This window comes from Vitis riparia, chromosome 6 (assembly GCF_004353265.1).
Source record: "Vitis riparia cultivar Riparia Gloire de Montpellier isolate 1030 chromosome 6, EGFV_Vit.rip_1.0, whole genome shotgun sequence".
NCBI lineage: Eukaryota > Viridiplantae > Streptophyta > Magnoliopsida > Vitales > Vitaceae > Vitis > Vitis riparia.
This window is the reverse complement of record NC_048436.1, coordinates 14,077,659-14,099,717: the sequence shown is the minus strand read 5'-3', so window position 1 is coordinate 14,099,717 and position 22,059 is coordinate 14,077,659. Positions and strand designations below refer to the sequence as shown.

Sequence of the window (22,059 nt, the reverse complement as noted above, 5' to 3'; positions counted from 1 at the left end):
CACTTTGTGTCTCTACATAGCTAAAGGGAAAGGCAAATGGTTGAAAACACTCCCTTTATCTTTACTCACTATGGTTTCCTCATATTTTTCAGTTTCTTTCTCGTTCCTAGCATTTTTGTCCATAGTTGGCTCATCTCTAACAGGAATATCTTCACTTATTGGTAACTTGGGCTCTTCATATTCTTTCCCATTTCTGAGTGCGATAACTGCATTGCAATCTTCCTTTTGCACTTTAGAAACTTCATTTGCTCATTTGGAATTTTTCTATGGTTGAGCTGAAAACTTTCATTTTTCTTGAGATAAGCCTACAGCAAGTTGACTCAAAGTGGTTCAAATATCTGCTAGTTCTTGAGATGTTTGAGCATTTATCCTACTTTGATCCTCATAATGTTTGTCTTGCTTCTGTATGAACTATCTCATCATATCTTCCAGGCTTGATTTAGACGATGAGGTCTAAGGTTGTGGCAAAAAATTTTGAGACGACGTACCTTGTGGTTGAAAACCTTGCTGCCTATTAGTCTAATTACCCTGAAATTGGTTTCCTTGCTGCTGAAACTGGCCATGTTACCTCTTCTCCATGATAGATTTGGATGATTCCTCTAATCCAAATTATAAGTGTTGGAATATGGAGAATTGCTAGAATATTGCTTGTATGTCCCTAAGGCATTGGCTTGCTTTGAAAACATGTCTTGCACTGCAAATAGAGTGGGATAAGATTGCACACCATGTTCTGTGGACTTACATGTCAAGCACGGTTGAGTTATTCCCTCATTGACTATTTGTACCTCTTGAACTCCCTTGGCTTCCAAATCATCCAACCTCCTCATAATGGTCGTAAACTTTGCTTAGACATCTATACCCTCAGGTAAGGTATACACTCCACTAGCTCTTGCCTTGTTCATTGTTCTATCTCTAGGTGGTTCCTTGACAATTGGTTCTTCCCAACTTCTAGATACCTCAACAACATAATCAGGGAATTGAAATGTTTCATTAGGGTTTTTATTCATGAAATCTCCTCTACACATAGTCTCGAGAAGTTGTTTCATTGGTGGTGACATGCTTTCATAGAAATACAATACTAGCATCCAATTGTCAAATCCGTGATAGGGGCATGTTGCGACCATCTCCTTAAATCTTTCCCAGCATGCAAAAAATTTCTCATCCTCCATAGCCTTGAAATTCAAGATCTCATTTTTCAACGCACTAGTCCTATGTGTTGGAAAGAATTTTTGCAGAAACACTGATTGTAGATCACCCCAATTTCTGATACTATAGGGTTTAAGACTATTTAACCAATTCTTAGCTTTATCTTTCAATGACAAGGAGAATAGCTTCATACGGAAGATCTCTAAAGGAGTGTTGGCTTCTCAAAAAATTGAAACGATGTCCTCAAATTCCTTGATGTGAGAGTATGGGTCTTCATTTTATGTCCCCTTAAAAATGGGTAGTTGAGATACCACTTGAGGCCGAATGGTAACATGATCATGATTTGGAGGTAGCATAAAACATGATGGTGTGCTCAACCTGGGAGGATTTAGAAACTTTCTCATAGTTCTTTGGTCTTGTATAGGTGGTCGTGGCCTGTTGTTGCTGTTGGACTCTTCAGTGTCCTCCATTTTTGGTTGAGATTCTTTAGTTGTTCTTTGAAGTCTACCTAAAAGATCTCTTTCCCAACCAAGCATAAAATAGAAGAAAAAATATATAGAAAGAAAACAAAATTAAAAGAACTAAAACAAAACAATGCACTATATCCTAGTTATGACAGTTGCCAATCCCCGGCAACGATGCCAATTTCGTTACCAAACTTCTCTGTTGTACCAAAATTCTTAGCCTTTTTATGTAGCAACTTTGATCAAGAAAAACTAGAAAAAGAGTCATTATGGCTTTTATAGTACTCCAAGTATCGTCCTTAGGGACTAACTTATGGAAATTGTTAATACTATAATAAATGAATTGCTTTTATTTAAATCCTAAAGTGAAAAACAATTTGGGGATTATCTTTTATGAAATGGGATTAAGTGAATGAAACTATATTAATTACAAATTGAATATTAATTTTTAATTCAATCGATTCAAGTTTGGGGTTTTCCACAATCCAACTTAAGGTATAGAAATAGAGAGAACAAGGGTTTCTTAAGTAAGTTGATCTTAGGGTTTTGGGATCCTTGGCCGTTTGCGATCAACTTGAGTTCTATAACTCAAAATTGCATCCAAAACCTAATTTTTCTTTTTTAAAACAGATTTCTAAAACCATCAAATGAATGGGATTGATTACCATATTAAGATTTGACTTTTTAATCCTTCCCACTCCTTATCGCTTTGTTTTGGGGCAAATAACGATAGGGAAGACGAGGATAACTAAAGATCAAGAATTATAAAAAATCACTAGTTTCAAGTAGTAACCTACCGTATCATTTCCTAAACTAACTCACAAGAATAGAATAAAGAAATTGATAAATCATCACCCAACCAATAATTATTCTCATTGTTATAATAATTTACTCATTGTTCCTATAGGTTTCCTAGCACTTAGGTTTTCATGTTTCAAGCCCTAAGTTGGCTTCTTAGTCTCTCATGGGGGTGATGTCACATTCACAATTCATAATAGGGTAAAAATCCATAATTTGAATAAAAAAAAACTAAAAACAATATATTTAATAAAGAAGAAAAAGAAAACAAACCAAAGTTCTCCTCTTCTTCCACCTTCAATGTCAAACTCTCCAGAAAAAAAATCCAAGATACCTCAAACTTAGAACTAAGAGAGTTTATATAATATCATCAATTACCTAACATGTGGCACACTCTCATTGGTCACTTATTAAAAAAATGATTATCTAAAAAAATGAATAAAAAATAATCAAATGGTGATTTCTAGTCATGTGGGGTCCACTTAGGGTGAATGGAGTGCCCTAGATGCAATTCCCGAGGTAGAGGAGGCAAAACATTAAAGTGGTAGTGGGTGAAATCCAAATTGGAGTCATTTCGAATTGGATTTCGAAATGGCCTTTCAGCTTTGCACAGTTGTCTTCAAATGACCATAACTTCTTTATTTCAGCTCTGATTTGTACACCATTTGAAGCGTTGGACTTCTGACTTCCCGAGCTTCGAAACAATATATAGTATGCCTAAAATGGACTTCGGAAAGTACTCCAAATTTGTCCTCAAAATCAGAGTACATGTTACCACTAGATTTTGAGTTCCAAATTTTCATGCAACTGAATCTTGCTTCATGCCTCATTTCCTATGTTTTCTTGCCTTCTATCTTACTCCATAATGGTCATTTCTCATCTTCCAAACTCATGATATCCTCGTTTTGCCTTTTCTCATGGTCCATGAGTCTTGACTCACTTATTTCCTCATTTAACATTTTCTTGATCTTTCAAAATCTAAAGTGATTCAACTTGCACCCTTTTCTTTCCTTAAATTTGAGATAAGTCTTCAAAGTACAAGTTAAACTCATGGCTAGGGCCTTAGCATCGATTTAGGTCAAGTTGGGTGATTTGAATGTCCTCTGGTGCACAAATCATATCGAATATGTGCCATTAGAGCACATATTTTGGCTTCAATCAACCATCCTTTTGGAATCTATTTAACTCCTTGTGGAATGTTAGATACCATTAAGAATCTCTAGTGGATCAAGCAAATGAATTGGATCGATAGGCTTGTTTGAAGAGGGAGATGTCAAGAATGTTTATGGTCGAGTGATTATGGGATGTGCGAAATTTGGAAATGTCAGGTGTGAAGCAAAATTCAAAATGAAATGAAATAGGAGAGAATGGTAGAATGGGTGAGCCACCCATTCAAGAATAGAGGAAGCAAGTAGGTTTTCTATGACAATCTGCTGAAAGAAAAGATGTTTCATCATATTGATGATAACAGGAAGTACTGATGCACTCAGAGTGTTTATCCAGATTGAATGTGTCTTTGCTAGATCAATTTGTGTGCATAGATATAGAAATATGTGTAAATATAATCCAAAGCTATGAAGCTCGTAGTCTTGAACCTGTTCATCTTATTCACAAACCCTTTCCAATTGTGGTGGAGACGGGATGAGTCAATTCATTGGGCCCATTACCATCCATCTCTAAACAAAACTATAATGTGGGATTCCATCCAAAACCATCAAGGTGTATTATCATGGAAAACAATTTGTTTTTTGTCCCTTTACTATGACTCTCCATCTTGATCTTGAGCATGAGGAAGTTCCTTATTAGGATGCTACTATAATTTGAGAAAATTTTAAACATTTAATTTTGATGCTTTTGTGCTCCATCAATATTCACAAGTTCTGTGTATGTCTACTGATGATTCTCAACCATAAACTGAATCTACCACTTTGTTGTTGACTGTAAAGAAAATCGTTTTGCCATCCATGGGAACCTATATTGACCACCAGCCATGCTACTGGCTATAATAGATCTGGAACATTGTTACAATGAAATTTGATCTGCAGTAAAGTAGCATGGTTGGGCAAAACAAACAATAACCCCTCCCTGCATCAATATTCAGCAACCTGTATGTGTTTAACCAGAATTTCTTGGATCATGATTTATCAATTTGAGCTGTGCTTGGAGGGATTGAAGAGCTAAAAGATCTGTTGAAGATTGACTGGAAAAAAATTGATGGTTCCATGGATAGTGAGCTGTATTTTAGCTACAGGTTTCTGGGATTGAAGAGCCAAAAAGACCCATTGAAAGGGTCGGTCCTAGAAAAATGTTTACGGCTCTATGGATTTGCGCTGCACATTGGACTACTTACAGAGCAACTGCTTCCAAAAGGAATTATTCAAATTGCAGAATGTTAGTTTCTTCCTGGAGCTGGAAGAAACACAGCCTCCACAATTGCTCTGTGTTGGACAACAATTGCTACTGAAGTGATTCTAGTTGCTTCCAAAAAGAATTATCCAAATTGCGGAATGCTAGTTTCTTCCTGGAAGATCCATAGCCTCCACAACTGCTCTGTATTGGGCAACCATTGCTACTGAAGTGATTCTGGGATGCTGGTGGAAATTTAGGTAAACTAGAAAGTCAAAGTTACTGCATTTCTGTAACTTTTCCTTTTTGAATCCAGCCACAGGATGGGATTAAAGCCATGCTGTCTGTCTGCCACTGTCACAAGCTTCACTCCAGCCAAGGCAACCGCAGCTTCGTGCATAACTTTTCTTGCTTGTCTATTCCTACATTAGGTAGTACACTTCATTAATTGCTCCCTGAGACATTGACAAGTAAAGGATAAGGACTCGAGGAAAAAAACCAGAAAGTATGCAACGATTTCCAATTCTTGTTAACTGTAAATTTGTAATGATAATGGTACAGGACATGGACTGGGAAATGTGAAATGATACGGAAACACCAAGAGTAATAATATCTATGAAATTGAATGGGGAACTTACAACACAAAAATCAGTGTAATGTCATATAAAGTTTGGGCAGATAATTAGCAGAATGGAAGAATTGTTTGTTATATTATATGGTAGGTACTTGTGTAGTATCTGATTTTCTATCTATTCTGAACTTCTGGAACCCTTTTCTTAACCTCACTTTTTTTATTGCACTAAACATAGCATATGATTTATTGATTACTGGCTCGTAATTAACACATCTTTTGCTGGTACTGCAGATGATGGGGGTATCATAGCTGGACAAACAATCTATGGATGCCACTGTAAGAATCTTAACACCCCATTTCACTACACTTCTGCAGGATCACCTTCTAGGATAAGGTTTAATAAGAAAGAAAATAATTCTCATAATGGTTTCGAATACAGCATTCTGATTTTTGCATCTCATGTTGGAGGAACGTGTTCTTGTTTCAAGCTAGTTACAAGTTGTCTCATGTTGTTCTAAGTGCTTGATTGATTGTGTACAGAACAGAAATCTGAGTCAAATGTTAGGCTTGTTTAGCTCACCCTCCTGCAGAATTTATCAATCATCTACCTAGTTAAGTAATTGCAGTAATATATGGTGGCCCATGATCTAGCTCAACGATGGTGTCCTCTGGCAATAAATCATGACATAGGAAAGAGAGGTGGGCTCATATGACTTGCTTATTCTCAAATGTCATTTCACTATTTGAACATGTTACAAATTAGGCACTTTCTGGAAATCTGGAAAATCATGGAGTCTTGTCTATTTTCACTGTTAAACCAAATCTGAAGAGACTTGAATCTGAAAAAATAAATCATAGTTAATGTGTCCTGCTGACCCTTGATTCTTCGATTGGCTTCAAAACAATAGTTAATGAACGGGCAGCCATGGAAGTCTGCTAATTAATACTTGCAGCTATAAATTCATTGGCCTCTTTAATTCCTCTGAGTTCTACACATTTTAAAAACAGCTGAGTCTTCACTCCAAAATTTTGATTTTGTCAGAAGATCTTTTATTTAACTTCAGAAGTCAACTTATGTTTAACATTAGAGATAATCCCCTTTACGGAGAGATTGAGATTGAAGAAATAAATTATGTACCAAGACCATGCTTGGCTGCAAGGAAAAGGTTGGGTGTGGGGTTGCCCATGGTTGAAGAGAATTTTTCCAGATAATATTTTAAGTACGGTTTGCCAAATTTTCAATGGTCTGCCGCCCCCACAAGTGGATTATTACCTTCAGGCAGCTGTTTTTTTTTCATTTGTTTATTATTTCTATTAAAAACCAATATATTCAAACCTACATTGAGACTTGATGCTTGACCCATGTGATAGCTTTATTTAATTTCATCACTTTTGAGCTGGGTTGATGTCATTAGGCTAGGGTTTTACTATTCTCATAGGTGTCCATGAGTTGGGTTTCTTTGTTGGTAATTTCTATGAACTTACAGTACTTGAACTATATGATATGACACTTGACTTATGGGAAACATTTTCCTTTCAACAATCACCAAGAATCCCCTATCACATTTTTCATTGGATTGGAACCTTTTAAAGTAATGCCACCATTGGATCCAAGAGTGAGGCGCATGCTCGAGATATGTTTGATCAAAACTCCAGTACCATGATAAGTTATCAACATGACCTAAAATTTTAAGTAGGGTTTGCTTTTTGTTTTATCGAGAAGTTAAAATCAAGCCTAAAATCATAGATTTATATGCAATGTAACTGTTATAAAAAATTTACTAAGCATGGAATAACTTTTTGTATACATCAAAAGAGAACTTCTACGAGATGAAATCTTTTTAATAGCATTATGTAAGTAGTCACCAACGATCTTTTCAGCCAATGTAAAGAGAGTTTTTGGTGTGTTAGGCTAAACAATTGGGCCAGTTACATTTTTTAACTTATCTTGGGCAAAGATGCTTTTAAGAGAGGGAAGGGAATTCATTTGGAACTCCTGACTTTTGAGTGGACAATTGAGTAGATGAGATAATATGCCAATATTTGAAGCAACCAGGATGTGAAACCAAATATAAAAAGGGATTATGTAATCTCAATTTGAGCTCCACACGCCATTAAAACCCAAGCACATCATAAAATATAAAAGCCAGGGTCGCAGCCCACATGGTTCCGTGTGAAAGAAAGAAAACCAAAGAGTATATATAATGCAATTTTCTGGGTACAAGCATGACGAGATGAGGAAGAAACAAAAATGAACCCATTTTTTCAAATGACAATGGCCGAATTTTAAGCTAAAATTATTTCCAGCTTTTACCCTTTGTCTGGGGAAGAATCACAATTCACCCAACAACCAAATTTAATTATTGTTTTGCTTCTTCTTCTTCAATGGCACTGATACAAAAGTGGGCATACGCTTAAGGCTCGGTCAAAGCGTATTCCCCACATGGGTAACCACCAAACTTGGTGGGAAAACCACCGGAAACTGGTTTTTCTTTTCATTTTGGATTTCAAATTTCTGGATTTGTCTGAAAATTTGGGTTTAATTCCTTCTCTATAGATGACAGAAAATTCTTGGGAAACCCCAGCTCTGCGAAGAGAGGTAGATGTTCTATGCTGGTATTTCCCTAAGGCAAAAGGAATGAATTAAAAGAAAAAAGAAATTAAAAGAACCCATTACATGTTGGGCCTAGCTAAGAATTCTCAGCAACCAAACAGGAGTAGAAAGAAAGAGGAGAGCAGTCCCCACCAATATGATGATCATTAATTCTACCATATCAAACATGATGCATGAAGAAAGTTTAAAAGATTTAGGGTGGTGAATTCAGTCGAAGTATGGAATGTTATCGCTTGTAATAGAGCTATAGCCTGTTGTGCTTGAAGGCAGTATTGTATACAAAGAAGATGCAGAAGGAGGTGAAGAAGAAACAACTGATGGTGTGGGTGGGGGTAGAGATAGAGGAGGTGGAGGAAGAGATGATGGCAGTGCAACTGCAGATATCGAATCGGACTCCGAAGAAACTATAGCAGCATGACTAGAAGAAATGATGGTGGAAGCAGCTTCTCTATACTTGTATTTCAGTATCTCAGCTTTCACTGCATTAAGTTCGGTTTGTAGAGAATGAACTTGATGTTGTAAAGCTGAGATTGCACCCATGCATCCATAGACTGGATCTCTGAGCCTCAAGTTTGCTTCAAAAACCAGGCTGTTCACGGCATCTGCTCTTTGGTTCTCTGCAACATCCTAATTGTATATGCATAAATTATAGAAGAAAACATCAGAAGGGTAGACGTTATGAAGACTGTAAGATTAGATGGGAACTGGGGCTTTACCATGAGCATCTTGGAGACGTTGCTGGCACCAAAAACTTTGTGGACAGCAGCAAACTTGTGGGGTTCATGGGGGGAGAAATAGGGGGAGAAAGGGCACTCTTCAGCACATCTTCTTCTCAGAAGCTTACATGCAGCACAAGGGGTGATAGTGTTCAAGGTCCCAGGAGGCCCCAGCAACTGTCTCCTTCCCATATGAGAAGATTTATGATCAGTTTCTCTCTTGATCTTCTTTCCTACTTCATCAAATAATCTCTCCCTGATCAACAAACAACAATGGAAAAGAAAAAGGAAAACAGAAGGAACAGTTATTATAAAGAGAAAGGAAAACTTGGGGTTTGAGGAAATTGTGGTTCATCTCATTAATTCTACCTTTCTCTGGACATTCAAGAGAGCATGCAACTTGTTGGGAAGTAGCTAGAGACGGGGACAGAGTTCCAAAGGGGGCAGGAAAGGGAAGGAAAGAAGAATGTAATCAAGGGAGAGGAGTGCTTTAAATGGCTTAAAGGACTTAGGACAAGGAGGTCAATCTTTTTTTTCTTCTCTAGGAAACAAACAAGAGACGCATTATGATATTATGGAAAAGGTTGAAAAGAAAGATTGTGATCCTTTTGTTTTTATGAGATGGTGGTTTTGGGTAAGCATTATATCATGTATAGTTGGATGTGAATTTGAGGATTGAGTCATGGGGGGAACAGTAGATTAGGGGAGAGAGAGAGAGAGAGAGGAAAGGCAGCTGTGGGCATGTTAACATGAACTAGTTGCTCACGTGTGGGCTTCTCTATTGCCGCCATTGAATTTGAACGCAACCATCTGTCATGCAGTGATGTGAATGGCTGGACTTACTTAACACCCACGCTTGTTGGATCTACCTCCACCCTCCATTTGTGCTTCTCTAGGGTTGCCTCTAACTCCCTGTTAATTTTTAATTTGTTTAAAAAGAAACTTCTAGTTACGTACTTATGGAACTTTGTCATTTCCACAAAAATTAGATTATTATTTAAGAAAAAGCAAATGAGATCATGCCCAAACAAATGAGATTAAAATTAAAATATATATATATAGATATAAAACAAGAATACCAAATTATACAGCAATATATTATAATTCTACTTTTAACTATGAATGTGGTAGTAAAGCACAACCCTTTGTTAAAATAAGATATATTTATATTTTTCTTGATTTTTTTAATTTTATTTATTTCCTTTTATACCGTGATTCTTTTTATCTTAAATGAAAGGTGTATGTGATTTTTAATTTTTTACCCTTGTACACCTAAAATATCTTGCTTTAATTTTTTCTTTTCCCCATACACCTAAATAACTTTACCCTCACTTCATTTTTTTTATCTTTATTCCTCTTTTCCTCTTTCTTCTCCTTTGGCACCGTAAATTCAAAATGGGGAAAAGAAATATTGAGAATAAGATTGACTACCATGAACAAAGCACATGGTAAAAGGAAATATCGAAAGTAAGGTTAGTCACCATGACCAAAGCACATGGGAAAAAAGGAAAATAACCTTTTGTTGAAGTTAATGAAGTATCTCCACTAAAATTAATCTTACAATTCTTTGAAATAATCCATATAAGAAAACTAAAATTCATTATACGAAAATGGTTTATCTTCCTTATCAACCTTTCCTTGTATGCACTTCAACCTTGTTCATGTTGAAAGAAAATTTAATTTGGTTTAAGATTTTCATGAGTTGATTGCATAAGCTCTAAAACTATTGGCTTTTTTTTATAAAAACTAATTAGGTATTAATGATGTTAAGACTAATCATTTTCATTGTATTTAATATCACTTATTATTTGGAAAATATAGTCAATTCAATATTTCATTGCAAATAATTTTTAGGGTTTTATTATCTCGAGATTTATTTAAAAGACTTTGACACACCCATCCCAATATAAGTTTGAGAATGGACTAATCTCGTAATGAGTTTAATATTGAAAACCAAAAGATGAAGTTAAACTTTCAAAGTGTTGCCACATTTTTTCTTATAGTCAATTGATTTTCATAAGAGTTAATCAAATCATTGAATTCAATAAGCAATACTTGAATTAAAGAAAAATAAGTATCTAATAACCTATTTTCAAACATGATATGACATGAGGAGCCAAAAAATAAACTCAAGAATGGACACAAAAAAAGTGTGCGATTACTATGTTCATAAACCCAACTATAACTTTAAATTGTGGTTATCGAGATTAGCAATATGGAGAAAAAGGGGGGAATTTAACCCAAAAAAAGGGTTACATTCTGAGGATGGAGGTTTCGATTATTAAAGAAAAGAAGTTGCTTAAAATGTAAGGAAATGGATTCATGTGGGTCATGAGTTCTTGTTTGACCCGGATTCTAGGGGTATAGAAGTCGTTGCTCTCTCATCTCCGATTAACCTAACCTTTTTCAGTTCCCACATCCTCACTACACCGACATTCATTTCTCCATGACAAGTAACAACCCCCTACTCCCTCCTCCGATTTGAATCTATTCCTAATTCTATTTTTGTACCCAATGGCCAATACAATTGACTGGGTTATTTGAATTTCAGCATAGATTAGATGCATGTGACAATGTTTTCTTTTGTATTTACTCTAAGTGGGTATTCAAAAGGACAAAGTGTTCTTTATGTTTTCTTTTGTATTTATTCTATTGGGTATTCAAACGAAAATATTATTATTTAAATTGATATCCTAATTGATTCCGTGACCATATTTTAAGATTGTTGTCACAATTAAAATCCATTATTTAAAATAATTTTCAAAGTAGAAAAAAAAAAAAATGAAGTCAGGGAACGTGGTACTTCTCCTACAAGTTTTATTTTGGAGCATTTAGGAAATTTTCTAATTGAGGAATTTTGCTTAAACCTATACTTGTCTCCCATTTATATAATTATATACCAGCCATTTTTTTAAAAATAAAATGACTTGTGAGAGGTTGTAAATGTCTATCTTCTTTAAAAATTAAAGCTTTTAGAAGAAGATTTTTTGTTTTTAATTATTACATGATAATATAACTATTTCTAATAAACTTTAAAATTAGACTTGGTAAAAAAATCTTTTATCATCACAAAAACCTATTTTAAGCCTTCAAAATGATCAATCGTGATTGACAATAATAGTTTCATGCATGTTTATTCGGGACCACCGTTGCTCGGAATACACGCATTGGAACTCTTCGCTCAATGTCCTAGATCAAGCCTATTTATTCTACTCGAAAACTCAAATACAATAGTCAAACCGCATTACACACAAATCAAAATAAAAAAAATAAAAAAGTGTGAAACCAATGTTTGGTTAATCTTGATTTTAATGATAACAAAACAAGGTTTAGAACTAATGATTATATTTCAAGTGTGATTAGGCAAGACGATTTCCAAAGTGGCAATCACAAAGACAAATCAAGCTAAGGAGAAATCATGAAGAAAAAAACCACCTCAAAGAGAAGTGTTTTTCAAGACCTAAGCTTCATAAGATCTCTTTGTAAGGTTGTTGGTGCACCAAGATTTCCATGCATTACATTATTTACTTATGCACCAAAATCATCCAACAATTATTTTGTTTTAAATATTTTAAGAATTTGATGATTTCATGTTTTAAACTAAAACCTTGTGTTAAATGTCTTTCAAACTTATTTTAAAAGGTTTTAAGTTGAAAAAGTTGGTTGTTGAGCCAAAAAAAAGGCTCAACCGATTGAACTAGTGAGGAACCAGTCGACCGCAAGCTCAACCGGTCAAGGTCTGGGTCGACCCATAGCTCAACCGGTCAAGGCCCGGGTAGACCCCCAGTTCAACCGGACGAGGGTGCAAAAAACTTTCTCTTTCTTCCAAAACGGTTGTTCAACCGGTCAAGGATGAACCTCAACCGGTCGAGGTCCGATCGAGGTCCAACAATCACCTGTCAAGCATTTAATGCTAACGGCTAGTCAACCGGTCGACCCCTAACTCGACCGGTCGAACCCCCAAAAGGCTAGTTTGGTTTTTCTTTTCTATAAAAATGCTTCAATCTTCATTGTTTAAAAAGTTTAACCTTCCCAAACCTTTCTTGATTATATTTGAGTCTTGGAATAATATTTTTGAGTGCACCATTGTTCTAAAACTTGCATATCCTTAGTGCACCTTTCAATCCTAGTTTTCTTGTATCATTTGAGCTTAAAGTTCTTGTACTAGGATTTTTGTGAGATCATTTATTTGTAAACCTTTGAGATGAAGTTTCTCAAGAGTGTGGTATCTCTTGAGAAGTGTAAAGGGTGCTTGAAGCCAAAAGTCCAAGATGGTGAATTGGAATCATAATCCAATTGTATTGCTTGAAGGCTTGGTTTGGAAGTCTTGAATTAGTGGAACTTCAAGCTTGAGATTGAAGCTAGAGGAGAGTGGATGTAGGCCAGGTCGCGTCGAACCACTATAAACTCTTGTGTTTGCATTCTCTCTTCCCTACTCTTTAATTTATATGCAATTGTCTTTATATTGCTTATTATATATTTGAATATAATTTGTCTCTTACTTTCGCATAGTTTAAATTTGCAAAAATAGATCATCACCCTATTCACCCCTCCTCCCCCCCTTTAGGGTGATTACCATAGGTTGGATTAGCCTAATTTTCCTAACAATTGGTATCAGAGCAAGACTTCTTATTTAAGACTTAATCGTCTAAGAAGTAATAGTTAATCCATCAAGCTCATCCCACATTGAAAGTTTTTCAACCACTCGACCTCCACTTTTTACGGGAATCGATTATCCCTATTGGAAAACTAAAATGACTTGGTCTCCAATCTATTAATTTTTATTTATGGGATGTCATTGAAGATGGTCCCCACATTCCTTCAAAATTAGAAAATGGAGTGATGGTTCCAAAACCTAAGAATGAATGGATGAACTTGATAGAAAGAAAGTTCAATTAAATGCCAAATCCGTTTTTATCTTATATTGTGTTATTGATAGAAATGAATTTAATCGTATTTGGCAATGTAAGTCGGCTAAAGAAATTTGGAGACTATTAGAAATCACTTATGAGGGAAACAACCAAGTTAAAGAGTCTAGAATCAATATCCTTGTGCATGATTATGAATTATTTTCTATAAAGGATTTTGAATCTATTGTTGAGATGTTTTTTTGGCTCATTGTGATTGTGAATGAACTTGAAGCCTTGGGAAAGACCTACACTGAAGTAGATAAAGTCATGAAGATCTTAAGGTCTCTACCAAAGAAATGGGAAACAAAAGTAACAGCTATTCAAGAAGTAAAGGATCTCACCAAACTCTCACTTGAAGAACTCATTGGATCACTCATGACTTATGAGATAGAATTGTACAATCATCAAAGAGTTGAAGAAAATAAGAAAAGTATAGCTTTTATGGCTTTAATAAATGATGATGAAGAGGAAGAAAGTGAAAGTGAAAGTGATGAAGACTCCATGGAAGAAGAATGCACAAATGAGGATGCTAACATGTGTTTTATGGCTTTGGAAGAACATCAAGATGAGGTAAACTCCAACTCTAACCTTTTTGAATTTCAAGATGTACTTCAAGAATCATATTTTGATCTTGAAAAACTTGGTTTCAAAAATATCTCTCTTAAGAAAAAGATTTTTTGTCTTCAAAATGAGCTCAATATTTTGAAAATATTGAGAAGGCAAAAATCTCTTTTGAAAAGGAAAATGAGGAGTTAAAAATTCTCAAATGGCCAAAAAGACTTTTGATATAATTTTGGCAAATCAAAAATGCATTTTTGATAAAAAAAAAAAAAAAAAAAAAAAAAAAAAAAAAAAAAAAAAACTAGGTTACAAGCCTTTCAAAAATCAATTTTTTTTTAAAGGAAACCTCTAGTTTTTCGCCTTCAACTATTTGCAAATGAAGTCACATTAGTGATATTTGTCCCTTAAGAAAATCTCCTCATGTTCTTCAAAACTCTAAATTATTTTGGATTCCAAATGGAAGAAAAACTAACCCTCTAGGACCCAAAAAGATATGGATACCAAAGGTTACTTAATTTGTTTTGTAGGGATCCATGTAAGAAGGAGGATATGCTTATCTTGGAAAGAATGCATTGATGATATTGGTAATGGTATCCCTTCTAAAGCTTAATTTGCAATATCATTTTACTAACACTTGGTATATTTTTGGTATATTAATAATATAACATTTGGTGTCACTTTGATAAAATTGGTATATTTGTTAAACCAAGGTTTGGATTAAAAAGAAGACTTTTTTATACCTAGGTAAAACTCAATGATCATATGCTTCTATGCCCTAAGAGTGTTATTCAATGCATGTTATATATCTTTTTAAATGCATATGTTCTCCCATATATATATATATATATATATATATATATATATATTCCAAATCATGCTTTAAATTGGGAATGCTCTAAGGATGAGCAATCTTTTATTTGGAAACTATTCTCAAATGAAAAAAGGGGAGAGATTCATTTTCATGAGGAATTATATTTTGGATATCACGTGATTCCCCTTATATACTTTATTGAAACTTTTTGTTGATGACAAAAATGGGGAGAAGTAATGGTAGGTTGCTAACTTGGGAAGAAATGTCAATTTTGTTTTAGCAATCCTATTCATATTGATGCTATGTGCTTTATTGGTTATATTTGTATGCATCATATTTAATAATAATGTCTTGCCAAGTTGCTCTTTATGTTATTTATGTTTGATTATATAATTTTGAGCATCCTTAATATACTCCTTGAAGTTTCTAAACTTGAATATTTTCTAAATTCAAATGAGCATATATCGAGGGGGGGCTTTTTAGCAACCTTGGTTTTGTCATCATAAAAAATTGGGAGATTGTGAAACCAAGGTTTGGTTAATCTTGATTTTGATGATAACAAAACAAGGTTTAAAACTAATGATTATACTTCAAGTGTGATTAGACAAGACGATTTCCAAAGTGGCAATCACAAAGACAAATCAAGACAATGAGAAATCATGAAGAAGAAGACCACCTCAAAGAGAAATGTTTTTCAAGACCCAAGCTTCATAAGATTTCTTTGTAAGGTTGTTGGTGTACTAGGATTTTCATGCATTACATTCTTTACTTATGCACCAAAATCATCTAAGAGTTATTTTGTTTTAAATATTTTAAGAATTTGATGATTTCATGTTTTCAACTAAAACTTTGTGTTAAATGTCTTTCAAACTTGTTTTAAAATGTTTTAAGTTAAAAAAGTTGGTTGTTGAGCCAAAAAACTGCTCAACCAGTTGAACTGGGTGAGGAACCGGTCGACCGCAAGCTCAATCGGTCGAGGTCCGAGTCAACCCCCAGCTCAATCGATCGAGGCCCGGGTAGACTCCCAGCTCAACCGGTCAAGGGTGCAAAAAATTTCTTTTTGTTCCAGAACGGTTGTTCAACCGATCAAGGATGAACCTCAACCGATCGAGGTCCAACGATCACCTGCTAAACATTTAATGTTAATGGCTAGTCAACCGGTTGACCCCTAACTCGACCGGTCGAACCTCCAAACGGTTAGTTTGGTTTTTCTCTTCTATAAAAAGGTTACAATCTTCATTGTTTAAAAAGTTTAACCTTTCCAAACCTTTCTTGATTATATTTGAGTCTTGGAATAGTATTTTTGAGTGTACCATTGTTTTAAAATTTGCATATCCTTAGTGCACATTTCAATCCTAGTTTTCTTGTATCATTTGAGCTTAAAGTTCTTGTACTAAAATTTTTGTGAGATCATTTATTTGTAAACCTTTGAGATGAAGTTTCTCAAGAGTGTGGTATCTCTTGAGAAGTGTAAAGGGTGTTTGGAGCCAAAAGTCCAAGAGGGTGAATTGAAACCATAATCCAATTGTATTGCTTGAAGGCTTGGTTTGGAAGTCTTGAATTAGTGGAACCTCAAGCTTGGGATTGAAGTTAGAGGAAAGTGGATGTAGGTCGGGTTGCACCAAACCACTATAAACTCTTGTGTTTGCATTCTCTCTTCCCTACTCTTTAATTTATATGTAATTATCTTTATATTATTTATTATATATTTGTATATAAATTGTCTCTTACTTTCGCATAATTTAAATTTACAAAAATACACCATCACCCTATTTACCCCCCTCTAGGGTGATTGCGATAGGTTTGATTAACCTAATTTTCCTAACAAAAAGTTTTAATGATATTATTGAATAATTGATTTTTCCAATGCAAATAAATCATATGGTCTCTTTTGATTTTTATCTAAGAATAATAAATTATAAAAATAAACATATAATGCAATTTTAATATGTGACTTTTCTTTAAAATTATATGAAACTAATAAATTTTTGAAAAGTTTATATTATTAGGATTTCGATCCATGATGTGGGTCATGTGGGATTAATAAATTATGAAAATAAATATAAGTGAAATTTGAATTCATGACTTCTCTTCAAAATTATATCGAACAAATAATTTTTCAAAAAATTTATACCATCAAGATTTTGATCCAAAATGTTTATCATGTGGAAATTTTCTTTTTAGTCTTTTTTTTTTGTGAGATTAAAAAAAGTGTGGAAATAAATATGCGGTGATATTTGAATTCATGATATCTCTTTTTTTCGAGGTTTCAATATTATATTGAATAACTAATTTTTCAAAAAGTCTATATTATTAGAATTTGGATATATATCTTGTCATGTCTGTTATTTAATGGGTATAAGTGTAATTTGACAATGAAAGAATATCTTGTCGTGTAATTGTTTATTTAAAAAGTTTGTATTTATTAAGTGTGAATACAATTGCTGATTTTGAAAATTTATTTGATGAGGCTATTGGATGAAAACAACTTGACCCATGTGTGTTTTTTGACTTCATATGCATGGCCCATCATTTTCTAGCGTAGACTTTGGCATCAACCCGATGCCCCATTTGGCCCTTTTGGGTTCCCTTGGCTTGGGTGGTTAGGATATCTTTTTCTTCATTTTTTTTAATTGTTTATTTTTTTGTCCTTTTTGATAGATAAGGAGTCAGAGGCATAACTTGGAAATGCCAAGGCAGTACCCACCAAACTCTAAATGTGAACCGTTGAATGTGTGTGATGAAAGTTATATCAATGAGAAAAAATATAAACAAATGAGATTAAGGGATAAAAATATAAACAAATAAGATTAAAATACAAACATATAAATGAATAAGTTTAAGATATAAAGATACAAATAAATAAGATCAAAAATGTAAATAAAGGAAACCTAAAAGTATTATGTGGCACCACAAAATTGTCGGTGTCATTTTGGTAAATATATTTTTGAATACCATAGTATGACCTGAACTTTTAAAGCGTAATTTGGTATCGCTTTTATAGTAGAAGTAAGACTATGGCAAGAAATCATCCTTCAAAATAATTTCTTATTTTTCTAAGCTTTTTATTTTCTAAAAGAGAAAGCAGTAAATAATTTTCTAATTTTAAAAAATAAATATTTTTGGAAAAAATTTGAAATTTTTTAGATTTTTTTTTATATAAATGTAAAGTATTTTTTACATTTGAGTTTCTAAAAAGAAATTATTTTTTAAATATAATTGTGAGTGCTAGTAAAAAAGACTGATTTTTCATTGCCATAAAAAATAATAGCTAATAAAAAAGTTTTATTTTTTGTATTTGACTAATATTTTTATTAACTTGGCTAATAAAATATAATTAATAAAGATATTTTTTGTCTTTTTGTATTTACCTTATATTTTTATATATCTAGCTTTTATTTTCTTTTTTTTTTATCTTATATTTTCTTTTGTATTTAAGTATGTGAGTAATTATTTTGAAAAATGTTTCATAGAAATTTTATCAAAGATGAAATAATTTTTTTTATATATTAAAATATAATTTTTTTTTCAAAAAATAATATTTTTATGATTTTTATATTAATCATTTTTTAAAAAGGTATTATTAAAAATTATTATTTGAAAAGTAAATATAAAAATATAATATTTTTAACCAAATTATTTGTTCTTTATTTTTTTTTAAAACACGAGTTTAGTTTTATAATTATTTTTGGTAGAAGGATTTATTTATTTAAATTGATGTAATTATTCCAGAAGCTCATCCAAACGCCCCCACATCAAACTACACAACTCTATTCCTAACCATCTGATTTGGAGACTTTGAAATGTGGACACATTGTGGGTTGAGGCATTTACAATCTGGCCCACTATTTTTTAGTATGGGCTTTATGGGCTAATCAGGCTCAATCTTTGGGTTTGGGCTTCTGAGAGGAAAGGTGCCGTCGTCTCTAGAGGAGTACATCAAGCGGATAGTGACGGACTCTCTCAACTGGAGCGGCAATGGCGATTCGAGCATTTTCAAGATCAAAAATCCCAATTTTCTCTGCAAAAATCCTGCAAAGCCTAATCAAATCACCTATTAAAGAGTCTACAAAGTTCCAATTTCCAGTTCTAGAAGTGGCTTCGAACAAACCCCTCCTTGGTTTGAAGCATTACCACGACGGAAGGCCAAGAGGACCCCTTTGGAGAGGGAAGAAACTGATCGGGAAAGAAGCCCTCTTTGTGATATTGGGTTTGAAAAGATTCAAAGACGATGAAGAGAAGCTTCGCAAGTTCATTAAGTCACATGTGTTGAGGCTCCTGAAGATGGATATGATTGCTGTGCTCACTGAGCTTGAGCGCCAAGAGGAGGTTACACTGGCTGTTGAGGTTCTTTTTCTTTGTCTGAATCTTCTCTTCATGTTTAAAAAAACACGTTATTGTCTTTGGGTTTGTGAAGAGTTCTCTTTTGCTGGGGTTTAATATTATGTTTGTTTTTTCTTCAAGCAATTAAATTTTGAGTTTAGAATTTGATATATGAATGAAAGTTCTAAGCTTTGTTTGTTTCAGTGGAAAATAGAGTTGGGGAGCAATGTGCGTACACTGTTGAATGAGAATTCTTTTAACTGTGGTTGTGGTTTATTCTTTTCTTGAAGTTTTTGTTCATGTTTTACTCATTTGGGTTAGTGAAGTTTTTGTTCATGTTTTACTTATTTGGGTTAGTCGAGTTTTTTCAGTTGTCAGAATTTGAAGTTAGTGACAATTTCATTTTTTTTGTTTGTTTATTTTCATGTTTATCCTAGCAATAAGTGTTCATCATAATGCTGCATCTCCATTTTTAGATTTTCAGAGGACATGTAAGATTTCCCTTTCTTCAAGCTTTTTATATTTGGGTCTATGAGTTGTTAATTTTAAAGTTTCAGAATTGGGATCTAAATTAAAATGTTATCATTGCAAGTGTTTGTCAAGCAAGACAGGGAATAAATTTGTATCTATAATTCGGTTTTATTGTGACTCCTTCAATCACCTTTGTTTCTTGCTCAATCTTCAAGTTTGTGGGCTTTTACTATTCATGCTTCTCCTTCTTTTTTTTCTCAACTTCTGGGGTTTTATCTGAGCCTTGGGGAAGAACTTATTGAATTTCAGGTGTTTAGAGTGTTTCAAAAGCAAGACTGGTATAAGCCTGATGTCTATTTGTATAAGGACTTGATTATTGCATTAGCAAAATGCAAAAAAATGGACAATGCAATGCAATTGTGGGAAAATATGAGAAAGGAGGATTTGTTCCCTGATTATCAAACATACACAGAAGTCATTCGGGGGTTCTTGAGACATGGGTCACCTGCAGATGCTATGAACATATATGAAGACATGAAGAAGTCTCCAGATCCACCAGAGGAGTTGCCATTCAGGATATTGTTGAAGGGACTTCTGCCACATCCCCTTTTGAGAAATAGAGTCAAGCAAGACTTTGAGGAGATATTTCCCAATCGGCATGTTTATGATCCTCCAGAAGAGATATTTGGCATACACTAAGGTTTGCATTTTGTACTCCATTTTCTTTTTGTTCCTTTTGTTTATTGAAAATTTGTTTATTTACGTACTTCTCCCATTTTATTGAGTTCTTTTAGCTAGCTTGAATAATTGAATTTGTTTGAAGATATGCATTAGCATATTTGATTAATCAATGACAACATTCCCTCAAGACATTTTCATTTTGTCCTTACTAGGCTGCTAAGGCATTAATTAACCTAGAAGTATGAGATTGTGGGCTGGTATAGTGGAGTAATCCGTGATTCAACTGGCCCTTATAGATATTCAGTCTGAAATGGCCCTTGGACACCTCAATAGCTGACAATGGATTGTGTGAGGAACTACTTCACCCGAACCCCTAATCCACTGATAGTGAGAAGGAGTTCCATCTAAGCAGATTCATCAAAGAATAGTAACGTCTTCCTGAAGAATGTAAGAAATCCCCCCCCACCCCCCACCCCCCCCCCCCCCCCCCCCCCCCCAAGTAATGATGAAAGTATAAAATAACAACATTTTATCCTTAATTACTGGAAGCACTACTATTATCATGGCAGCTACTTTCCGAAGACTGTTTCACCTTGTCCTTTCTTATTGGAAAGAATTTTGATGGCAACACCCTCCACAAATTATCTAGCTGATGAAAGCAATTATCAAGACAGGAATTGAAAATGCTTTCAAGTTTGAATCTTCCTTCCATGCCTTAGTTCTGGTCTACTGCATATATTTTACAGGACATGCCTGGAGCTTGGATTATCAAATTGAGTTGCATTCATCCACTTTGATTGTTATGGTACAGTATTGCTTCCATAATGAGATATTTCTTGTGTGTTTTTCATTTGGTTTTAGGTTTCAAAGAATTGCTCACATCAATTGAAGGCAAGATTGGACAGAGAATGTGAAGGAGAAGGGTTTATTGTTCTACAAGTGGAAACAGGAGCATGGAAATTCCACCACAAAAGGGCTCATATCTCACTTAGCTTCAGTAGTTGGAGCTTCTCTGAGTATAAAGTCTGATGTATTGCAAGAAGTTTTCCTTTTTCGAGAGAGAAAGAGATGCTCTACATTTTTCCATAAAAATGTGAACCATTTTGAGAGAGAGAGAGAGAGAGAGGAATGCTCTACATTCGTCTTGCATGCATTTTCATACTGACAATAAATTTTGTTAACAATGAATAATAATCATATTATTTTCTCTTTTATGTCAGCTTTATGTGATTATCTTCTTAACTCGTTCATTTATTGACTACGTTATTAATTCTTTCATCACTCTAAAATCAGCCCCTTTCGCATATTGTCATAAAAATTAATGTTAACAATTACTAATTACAAAATATTACATTTACGATAATCAAATCCACTCCTCCTCTCTTTCACCTTGTAACTAATTTGCATCTCTCTCCTCTGTTTTTATTCTGCTGCAAGTTTTGCAGGAAGCTCATTGAAGGTTGAAACTACAATGCAAAGGAAGCTCCTGATGATTTTGTGAGGGACATGGTTGGTCATGGAACCCAGTGCCCACACTGCCTCAACAGCAGCTGCCAACCAAGTGAACACCGCAAGTTTTTCTGTGTTGGCACAAGGAGCTGCAAGAGGAGGGGTCCATCTGCAATGGTTGCCTTTTCTAAAGTT

At 34.2% G+C, this 22,059-nt stretch overlaps 2 protein-coding genes and 1 long non-coding RNA gene across 3 annotated transcripts; 2 read left to right on the top strand and 1 right to left on the bottom strand.

The window, feature by feature from the left end:
* The first annotated feature begins 3,428 nt into the window (after positions 1–3,428).
* Positions 3,429–6,203, top strand: LOC117916038. The gene is made up of 2 exons (XR_004651497.1): positions 3,429–5,014; positions 5,620–6,203. It is a non-coding gene; the product is annotated as an uncharacterized LOC117916038 (long non-coding RNA).
* A 1,299-nt stretch (positions 6,204–7,502) lies between these two features.
* On the bottom strand, positions 7,503–9,259 carry LOC117916035 (LOB domain-containing protein 15). The gene is made up of 3 exons (XM_034831840.1): positions 9,028–9,259; positions 8,659–8,914; positions 7,503–8,569 (listed from the first exon to the last, which is right to left on the bottom strand). Exons 1-3 carry the CDS (start codon positions 9,039–9,041, stop codon positions 8,150–8,152), a joined length of 690 nt encoding a protein of 229 aa, XP_034687731.1. The 5' UTR covers positions 9,042–9,259; the 3' UTR covers positions 7,503–8,149.
* A 9,596-nt stretch (positions 9,260–18,855) lies between these two features.
* LOC117916034 (protein THYLAKOID ASSEMBLY 8-like, chloroplastic) lies at positions 18,856–21,653 on the top strand. Its single transcript, XM_034831839.1, has 3 exons — positions 18,856–19,287; positions 20,044–20,434; positions 21,277–21,653. Exons 1-2 carry the CDS (start codon positions 18,919–18,921, stop codon positions 20,431–20,433), a joined length of 759 nt encoding a protein of 252 aa, XP_034687730.1. The 5' UTR covers positions 18,856–18,918; the 3' UTR covers position 20,434; positions 21,277–21,653.
* The last annotated feature ends 406 nt before the right edge of the window (positions 21,654–22,059 follow it).